Source organism: Vipera berus (assembly GCF_964194415.1).
Source record: "Vipera berus genome assembly, chromosome: Z".
NCBI lineage: Eukaryota > Metazoa > Chordata > Lepidosauria > Squamata > Viperidae > Vipera > Vipera berus.
The window spans coordinates 49,791,219-49,801,609 of record NC_138205.1 but is presented as its reverse complement, the minus strand read 5'-3'; the positions used below and the strand labels follow the sequence as shown (position 1 = coordinate 49,801,609).

At 39.3% G+C, this 10,391-nt stretch overlaps 1 protein-coding gene across 3 annotated transcripts in view; it reads left to right on the top strand.

The window, feature by feature from the left end:
* The first annotated feature begins 1,966 nt into the window (after positions 1-1,966).
* MAP3K3 (mitogen-activated protein kinase kinase kinase 3) overlaps positions 1,967-10,391 on the top strand; it is a 61,450-nt gene continuing 53,025 nt past the window's right edge. For all 3 annotated transcript variants that reach the window (XM_081343735.1, XM_081343736.1, XM_081343737.1), the window contains exon 1: positions 1,967-2,235. In XM_081343735.1, coding sequence (XP_081199861.1) covers positions 2,232-2,235 — 4 coding nt within the window. In that variant the 5' untranslated portion in view covers positions 1,967-2,231. The remainder of the gene's footprint in view (positions 2,236-10,391) is intronic.

Sequence of the window (10,391 nt, the reverse complement as noted above, 5' to 3'; positions counted from 1 at the left end):
AGGCAGTGTAGAACACAATATACATTAGTATACAGCTATTCAGAAATAGGCCCAAATCCTCAAAGTTACATTGAATATAGCTGCATAAATAAGAGTTGAAGTTTTAGTAAAGCTTTTTCTCCCATTAAAAATAGAAAGTTGTTTGACCTGGAAAAATTATGTAACCTTAATTGTTTAGGTTGTTACAGGGTTTTCTCTGGCTCTGGGATTTTCAAACATCTGCAACTTATTGAACCTCTCAGTTAAAAACCACCTAGATATCCATCTTAAAATCATTTGGATAGCTCCATTCCCAACAGAAGCAGGTAAAAAAGGGTTTCCAAGATAACTGATGTCTTAGTGATCATTTCACACTTCTGACCTATTTCTGTAACATGACTACAAGGATAGATTGGTAAGGGAGCATTTCCCCAATATTTGCATATCCAAGAGAGAAAAGGTGGAGTATAAATCTAAATAGAAATACCAAGATGGGTTAAATGGTACACAACTTGACCTGGACTTAATAAAGGCATAAAGGATTGTCTGAAATGGTATAGTTGCCTGCTTGAGCAAGGAGTTGGACTAGAAGACCTCCAAGTTTTCTTCCTGTTCTATTCTTAATTGAATTGATTCTACATTGCTTTTTTGTCAAGGGTGGTAAACTAGATACTAGGGAGAAAGTTAATGGTATTGTTAAAGTGCTGTTCTGCTAGGCAGTGTGTGGTTCTGTCCTGCACTTAACAATTTTTTGGCTAACCTGGAATGTTTATGCAGGTTGAGATCTGACTATTGCTTTTTTATCAGGTTTGCAGCTTAGATCTTTTTTTAATTTTAAAATTTATTTGAAAGCAAAGCCAAGAGAGTAAAGAAATAAGAAGAAAAAATAGAAATAAAATCATGAGCTATATAAAATGGAGTAAAATTTTAGTAATGTTAGATTAATACTGCATATAAAAATGATCTTGTATCAATTTAGTACTTCAAAACCACTATTGGTTAGGCACAGAATAGAAAGCAAGGAGACAATGAATTCTAGTCCTGCCATACACATGAAAACTAGCTGGGTGACTTTAGACCAATTATTTTATTTCAGCCAAACTAATCTCACACAGTTGCTGTGGGGAAAATAGGAAGGAGTGTCAGGTATGTTATTAATAAAAATAACGGTGGGATAAAAAAATGTAAGGAAACTATAAGAAACGTAAATCAGTATAAATAATCAATGGTCTGCCTTATTACAAATCAGGCAAGACCTTACATTTTACACCCAGGGTTAAGAAAAGGTCTGATTTGGCACAAAATTATCTGCAAAGTTATAGTGCATAAAAGATAATCCAGATCAGATTTGGACCAGACTCTTAAGAAAACCCCCAAATTATAAACTAGATAAGAAAGTCGAGCAAGTTCCCAGAAGGTATTAACAAACCTTTCAGTATTGTCAAAATAACAACATGGCAGTCACCGAGATCAAAATTCCAGTCCATGAAGTTTGCATTCAAGCACTAATTTAAGTGTTTATAAGATCAAGATCCTCCTCTCAGAACTGTCAAACGTTTTTTTTTTCAAAAGGCAACTGGACTGTTTTCCCTTTAGGAAGAAAATATTCTCCTTCCCATCCAAGAAGCTTCATCAGTTGTGACTGGATGGTGGGGGGATGGAAGGATAGGTTCCTATAGTCTGCAAGTTTTCTGGAAATACGTTCCTGCTCCCGTACCATTTGAAGGTCATCCCAAAGTAACTGAGAATCTCCATATACATTCCTCTGAGAAGAGTTTCCGGCAAGTCCGTATTACCACCTGCAGAAGTCTACCGCGCCACGATAGACAGAACAACCCCTCACGTTGCTCGCTCCTGGTACAGTAATTGGCAGCTGAAAACTTTAGTAGCCCCGCCTGTTCTTGAGAGTGCGCACGCGTACTTTTGCGCCGCTAGGGAACCTTCAGTTTCCACCAAAGGAACTGCGCGTGCGTGAGCGTAAGAGACTTGCATAGAATTTCAGCGCATTTCTGTCGCTGAAGGAAGAAGTAGGATACATCGACGGAAGACGAGTGGAGGGGGAGTCGCTTGTTTCAGGCCTTAGGAAGGAGGTGGCTGAAGCGGGTACCTGGGCAAAAGCTTTGGTATGAGGCGGCGGCGGCGGCGGCGGCGGCTGCTGTGAGGGCGGAAGGAAGAGGAGCGGAGCAAGAGGGGAAGAGAGGACAGCTGAGTGACGGCTCCACATCTCCCAGCCCGCCGTCCCGACCGCCAGAATGGGTAAGTGAGAGGACTGATCTTGGCGGAGGGTCAAAGCATCTGGTCAATCCCGCTAGAATTGAGTTTTGACGTCAAAACAGAAGAAAGCTCTGCGGTGGTAGCTGTTTGGCCCTGTTGCTGGCTGTGCGGGCGCGGGTTTTTCTCTGCGGGAGAAAGTTAATATAATAGGCACAGCTTCGTACATATCAGTGCTGACGGTAGCGGCATGCTGCTGGAGCGCGATCTAAATGTGTGGTCTTGCCTTGGGTTAGCTCTGTCTGAAGCACTCGAAAACTTCGGGAGGTTTCACAGAGCGCTGCTGCGTACTAATGATTTCTCTGTCAACCTTCAGTTTTTACTCGCAATCCAGTGTTTGAATTGTGCGTGGATAGAAGATTTGCGGGGTGGTGGTGGTGGTTGATGAATATATTGCTTAATATTCAGTATATTCAGCCAAAGCTTGTAGGTTTACATGTAGGCTTGTACAGTCTTTGGAAAAGTGCAGTGGGCCAGATTTGGATTTGTGCTAGCATTCCAAAACCCATTAACAAGAAACTGGTGCAAAAATATGTTTGGTGCTTTTTAACCTAAGGAGTTGTTCTCAGTATCATAACAGAATCAAGTTCATAATCCTTTCACCCAAAAATACATGCCAGGTCCCCCTCTTCTGAAATCTAATTTTGACAGATAAAATGTTTTCTCTTTATTGTTGAAAAAAGTTGAGCATATTGAAATAACCCAGAGACCTACTGATATATCATAAATATCTCCCCTGTTCCATTCTGTACATGTGCACTGGGATATGGATGCATCAGTATGCAGAAGAGCAGTTGTGCTTGTTTTCACATATTTTGTGGTGGAAATGTTTTATTATTAAAATAGGCAATGATCAAATGAAGTCAGACATCATTGGTTGCTAGGGCACTCCTGGCGCACACATGATAGCATTTACAATTTCCCCAACTTAAATAATAATAATAATAATAATAATAATAATAATAATAATAATAATAATAACAATAATAATAATAATAATAATAATAATAATAATAATAATAATAATAATAATAATAATAATAATAATAATAATAATAATAATAATAATAAAGTTGGAAGGGACCTTGGAGGTCATCTAGTCCAGCCCCCTGCTCAGGCAGGAAACCCTATACCATTTCAGGCAAATGGCTGTCCAGTCTCTTTTTAAAAACTTCCAGTGTTGGAGCATTCACCACTTCTGGAGGCAGGTTGTTCCACTGGTTAATTGTTCTAACTGTCAGGAAGTTTCTCCTTAGTTCTAGGTTGCTTCTCTCCTTGACTAGTTTCCATCCGTTGCTTCTTGTCCTGCTTTCAGGTGCTTTGGAGAATAGCTTGACTCCCTCTTCTTTGTGGTAGCCCCTGAGATATTGGAACACTGCTGTCATGTCACCCCTCACCCTTCTCTTCATTAAACTACACATACCAATTCCAGCAACCGTTCCCTATATGTTTTAGCCTCCAGCCCCCTAATCATCTTTGTTGCTCTTCTCTGTACCCTTTCTAGAGTCTCGACATCTTTTTTACATCGTGGTGACCAAAACTGGATGCAGTATTCCAGGTGTGGCCTTACCAAAGCATTGTAAAGTGGTATTAGTACTTCACTTGATCTTGATTCTATCCCTCTGTTAATGCAGCCTAGCACTGTGTTGGCTTTTTTGGCAGCTGCAGCACACTGCTGGCTCATATTGAAGTGATTGTTTACTAAGACTCCGAGATCCCTCTCACAGTTACTACTATTGAGCAAGTTACCACCTATACTATACCTATGCATTTGATTTTTCCTGCCTAAGTGTAGAACCTTACTTTTTTCACCATTGAATTTCATTTTGTTAGATAGTGCCCAGTGTTCGAGTCTGTCCAGACCCTTCTGTATCTTAAGCCTATCTTCTGGAGTATTGGCTATTCCTGCCAGCTTGGTTTCGTCTGCAAATTTGATGAGTTCCCCATCTATCGCCTCATCCAAATCATTAATGAAGATATTGAAGAGCACTGGGCCCAGAACAGAGCCCTGGGGCACCCCACTACACACTTCCTTCCATGTAGATGCGGTTCCATTGAGGACCACACGCTGAGTACGGCCTGTCAGCCAGCTACGAATCCATCTGGTGGTAATGCTATCTAAATAGAAATAAATTGGATGAAATCTCATAAAGTAGTGACATTCTCCACATACTGGCTAAGTTTATATTATTCTCCACACTAGCTATCCTTTCTAAATGAAAAAGGGAGTTGATTTAATTTATACAGAAGTGACTTCAGACCCAGAATGACTGGCTGTCCTTTGTACATCTTCTCTAAATGATCTTTCTCCTTCCACATAGCGATCTTTAACAGCCAGAACTCACTCACACTTCCCCCCCTCCATCCCTCCCTCTGTCATCTGTCTATCATTCAGAAAATATTCAGACCCTCTTTGCTTTTGTAAATTTTCTTATGCTGCAGCATGATTCTACAAATGTTGAAATTCATTTTTTTCTCATTAATCTATACTCAGTACCCCATAATGACAAAGCAAAAAGAGAATTTTAGAAATGTCTGTAAATTTATTTTTAAAAAACTGAAATATCACATTGGCATAAGTATTCAAACCCTTTCCAATAACACTTGAAATTTAGCTCAGTTATCTCCCATTTCTCTTGATCATAGCTGACATGTTTCTACACCTTGATTAGAATCAACCTGTGGTAAATTAAATTGATTAGGCATGATTTGGAAAGGCACACACCTCTCTATAGAAGGCCTCACAGCTGACAATGCATACTGTAGCAGAGCAAAAGCCATGAGATCAAAGGAACTGCCTGCAGAGCTCAGAAACAGGATTATTGCAAGGCACAGATCTGGGGAAGGCTACAATAAAAATTTCTGCTGCACTGAAGGTTCCTAAGAGCACAGTGGCCTCCATAATTCTCAAATGGAAGAAGTTTGGCACAACCAGGACTCTTCCAAGACCTCGTTGCCCAGTCAAACCGAGCAATCGGTAAAGAAGGGCCTTAGTAAGAGAGATGACCAAGAACTCTGACTGAGCTCCAGAGATCCTCTGTAGAGATGGGACAGAATTCCAGAAGGACAATCATTACTATAGCCCTCCACCAATCTGGGCTTTAAGGCAGAGTGCTAGACAGAAGCCTATCCTCAGTGCAAAGCACATGAAAGCCTGCTTGGAGTTTGCAAAAAAGTACCCAAAGGATTCTTGGACTGTGAGGAACAAGATTCTTTGGTCTGATGAAACCAAGATTGAACTGTTTGGCCTCACTTCTAAATGTTATGTCTGGAGGAAACCAGCACCGCTCATCACCTGATAATACCATCCAAACAGTAAAGCATGGTGGCGGCAGGATCTTGCTGTGGGGATGATTTTCAGCAGTAGGGACTGGTAGACTGGCCAGGGTTGAAGGAAAGCTGAGTGGAGCAAAGTACAGGGATATCCTCAAAGAAAACCTGTTCCACATGCTCAGGACCTCAGACTGGGCCAAAGTTTCATTTTCTATCATGACAACACAGCCAAAACAACAGTGGAATGGTTTAGGGACAATTCTGTGAATGTCCTAGAGTGGCCTAGCCAAAGCCTTAACTTGAACCCTATTGAACATCTTTGGAGGGACTTGAAAATGGCTATCCACCAACAGTTGCCATCCAACCTGACTGATCTTGAGAGGATTTGCAAGGAAGAATTGCAGAAAATCCCCCAATCCAGTTATGCAAAGCTTATCATGTCATAGCCAAAAAGACTCAAGCCTGTAATTGCTGCCAAAAGTGCTTCAACAAAGTACTGAGTGAAGGGTCTGAATACTTATGCCAATGTGATATTTTAGGTTTTTTAATACAGACATTTCTAAAATTCTATTTTCATTCTGTCACTATGGGTTACTAAGTGTAGATTAATGAGGGGGGGAAATTGAATTTCAACAACTGTAAAATCAGGCTATAGCATAACAAAATTGACAAAAGTCTCAATACTTTCTGAATGCACTATATACAAAATAATCTCTCTCCCTCCCTCCCCCCAATTTACTGTATGTGTATAGATGTAATGATGACTGCTTACATTTCTTTTTTTCCTTTGATTTTACTATCAAATTAACATTTTCTTAGAGCTAGCGCTATGAATCCACTTATTTCATTGTCATTGCCAGTCCACATTTCATTTGTAAAGTTGTAGTGAATTTAGTTCCAGTTGGCTTCATTTAACCTTATTAATCCCCTTTTGAAAAATAATGTTTGTTAGTATCAGGGCTGGTGATTGCTTAAATCTTTTCAGCCTAGCCATTTCAGTAGCATGAACTGATAGTGTTCCTGCTGCTTTTGCTCAGATTGGATGAGGTGATTTGGGTGAGGGCACAAAGTGCTGGACCAAAGTAATGTTTTATAAGCATATTTATTTATTTATTTTATTTTATTACATTTCTATACCGCCCTTTCCCGAAGGACTCAGGGCGGTTTACAGGGTAATTAAAAAACCGAAATACAAAAGTTAAAACAGATTTAAAAAGAAAAAATTGTATGTGCCCCTGTCAAATAAAACCCCAGTTAAAATAAGATTGATCCTCAGCCTGGGCCAGAGAGCTCGAAGAGCCAGGTCTTCAGGCCCCGGCGGAATGAACGGAGGTAAGGGGCAGTCCTCAGCTCCACGGGCAGCTGGTTCCAAAGGGCAGGCGCCCCCACTGAGAAGGCCCTTCCCCTGAGTGTTACCCGCCGGCAATCTCTTACCGGTGGCACCCTGAGAAGACCCTCCCTGTGGGAGCGCACTGGACGAAGGGAACTTGATGCCGGCAGCAGGTGTTCCCTCAGATATCCCGGACCCAAGCCATTTAGGGCTTTATAGGTCATCACCAGCACCTTGAATCTCACCCGGAGGGCAACTGGAAGCCAATGCAGCTCGCGGAGTAGAGGTGTTACATGGGAGTATCGGGAAACCCCCATCACAACTCGCGCGGCCGCATTCTGCACCAGCTGAAGCCTCCGAGTGGTCCTCAAGGGCAGCCCCATATTGCTCAGGGCTGAAAAACCAATGTGGATTCTGCTACTTTTTCTGGGTGAACAGAGCACTGATTGCAACTACCTGCCTGCTTGCCTATCTAGTATGTAACTTACCCTTAGTTTTAAAATTATTTGCTATAGAAATTGGAGAGCTACATGAGTGGTTTACATATGTGCGTGCGTATTTTCTTTTATAACAGATAGGGTTTTTTTAAAAAGTGCATTAGAAAAATCTCCCCAGCCATTTTTTCTATAATTAGATGGCAAATAGCAGTATACATGTAGCATTATCCTATCTAGGCTTCAGGTCTTGGAGTAAAACCAAGAAACAAAGACATTTAGCATAAGCTCCCATTGTTTTCTTAAGGACAGAGCACTTTAAACAATTTCAGTTTTCCCTTGTGGAAGCAATTCGGACTGTTCAGGTAAATATTTAATGGGGCTATTTGTTTTAAACTCAAAATAAAATGCTCCAATTTTATGCGTAACTTTATATTTTTTCTATGCTCATTTAATCAGTTATTAGTTCATACAGTTAGTTTAGTTAATTGTTTAGCCCATAGGCTATACCAAAATACAGAGCTCCAAACATATAACATTAATATAATCCTATAAAACAATGTAAAATGAAGTTGGGGTAAAATACAAAAATATGTAGACAAGTAAAATAAGATAAAATTATATTTCGGTATCACCCCTACAATCTACTTCAAACGGTCCTACATATGCCAATCTTATCCAAATGATTTTGCTCAAGTACTGTGCTGTGTTAAGTATTATTATTTTCAGATTCTGGCCACACATAAGATATGTTGTTTTAATATGGGGTTCAAATGGGTCATTCATTTAATGTATGAACCAAGGTACCTCTCACATACAAACAACAATCAAATAGTAGACCAGGATGCTACTTTAGTTAAAAATTACAGACCGATATCGCTTTTAAATACAGATTATAAGATATTTGCTAAGGTTTTGGCTAATAGACTGATGAGGGTTCTGCAACAGGTGATTCATGGGGACCAAACGGGGTTTATTAGTGGAAGACAAATGAAAACCAATGTGAGACATATAGTTGATGTGTTAGAGTTTTTGGAAAGGCACAACCAGATCTCTGCTGCGCTAATCTTTTTAGATGCTGAAAAGGCTTTTGATCAATTGAACTGGCAATTTTTGTTGAAAGTTTTAGACAAAATGGATTTTGGGGAAAAATTTTTACAACCGATTAGGGCATTATACCAAAAACAAACTGCCCGAATTATAGTTAACAATAGTTTGACAACAGTATGTAATATTGAGAAGGGCACAAGGCAAGGCTGTCCGCTATCGCCCTTGTTATTTATATTAACATTAGAGATACTATTGGTTAAGATTCGGAATTCGGAAAAAATTAAGGGGATACAAGTTGGAGATCAGGATTACAGATTGAGAGCATTTGCAGATGATCTGGTTGTTACAGTGACCCAGCCAGAGAACTCTGTTGTGGACCTGATGGAGATAATAACACAATATGGGAAGGTTTCTGGATTTAAAGTAAATATACAGAAAACTAAAATTTTGGCTAGAAATATGACAGTTTCGCAGAAGGCTCTCTTAGAAGGATTAACTGGATTTGAGATTGTTAAAAGGGTTAAATATTTGGGGGTGATTTTGTCGCCCTCTAATACAAAGCTATATAAAAATAATTATGAAAAGTTATGGGGGAAAATTCAAAAAGAACTGGAGAGTTGGGAAAAATTGCAATTGTCTTTGTTGGGACGGATCGCAGCAGTGAAAATGAATGTCCTGCCCAAATTTTTATTCTTATTTCAAATGATACCGATTCTTAAGAAAGACTCTAACTTGGAGGAATGGCAGCGTGGTATCAATAAATTTGTGTGGGCAGGGAAAAAGCCACGAGTTAAACTTAAGATTATGCAGGATACTCGTGAGAGAGGTGGCCTTAAAATGCCTAATTTTAAATTATATTATGAAGCTGCTGCACTAGTAGGAATAAGTGATTGGATTAATTTGACACAATCGAGGTTATTAAATCTTGAGGGCCATGATCTGTTGTTTGGCTGGCATGCATATTTGTTGTATGATAAGAAGGTAGATACTGTGTTTAGGATGCATATTTTAAGACAGGCATTGCTGAGAGTTTGGAAGAAGTATAGACATAAGTTAAGCAGCAAGATACCATTGTGGGCAATCCCAAAACACGCAATAGAAAATATACATGCTGGTTTCAAACATGATGAGACTACTTACAAGGAAATTTTAAGTTTGGAAAGGAATATTTGGTGCTTGAAATCATATAGTTTCTTGCGAGAAGAGAAGGTTGTTCAGACTTGGTTTCAATATATTCAGTTACAGGCCAGGTGGAAAGAAGACCAAAAAAATGGATTTGCAACGACTGATGAAAATTTGATAAAGCAAATTAGAAATCAAGGACCAGCACATATTAAACGGATATATCTTGCATTGATAGAGATCGATTCAGAAACAGAGCTTGTTAAGGATTGTATGATAAAATGGGCCCAAAACATTCAGGAAGTTATTACAATGGACACGTGGGAAAAGATCTGGGTGAGGAATGTAAAATTCACTCAAGCTCAAAGTTTAAGAGAGAACTTTTACAAAATGTTTTATAGATGGCATCTAGATCCTAAAAAGCTTGCAAGTATGTATCCGAATTATCAGCCTAAATGTTGGAGGTGTGGTGATGAAGAGGCAACATATTTTCATATATGGTGGACATGTAAAAAGGTCAAGGCTTTTTGGATAAAAGTCTGGTGGAATATGCAGAAGATTTTTAAACGGAGGATAAAGTTTTGTCCGCAATTTTTTTTGTTGGGAATAATTGTTGACGCTACAGTTGTGGACTCTAAGTTGATGCTGAATTTAGTTACGGCAGCAAGACTTTTGATAGGTCAATATTGGAAGAAAGAGGAACTGCCGACTATACAAGAGTGGATTTTAAAGGTTTCCGACTTGGCAGAGATGGCGAAGATTTCGGCCTATTTGAAAGATTACTCGCAAGAACATTATATTATGGAATGGAGAAAATGGATTGAGTTTATCCAGAATAAGTATAGGGTTAAGAAGTTTTATCTAGCATTTGAATAAGTCTTCTTTCGTTTTCTTTTTTCTTTTTTTATTTTGTCTTCTATATATATTTAATA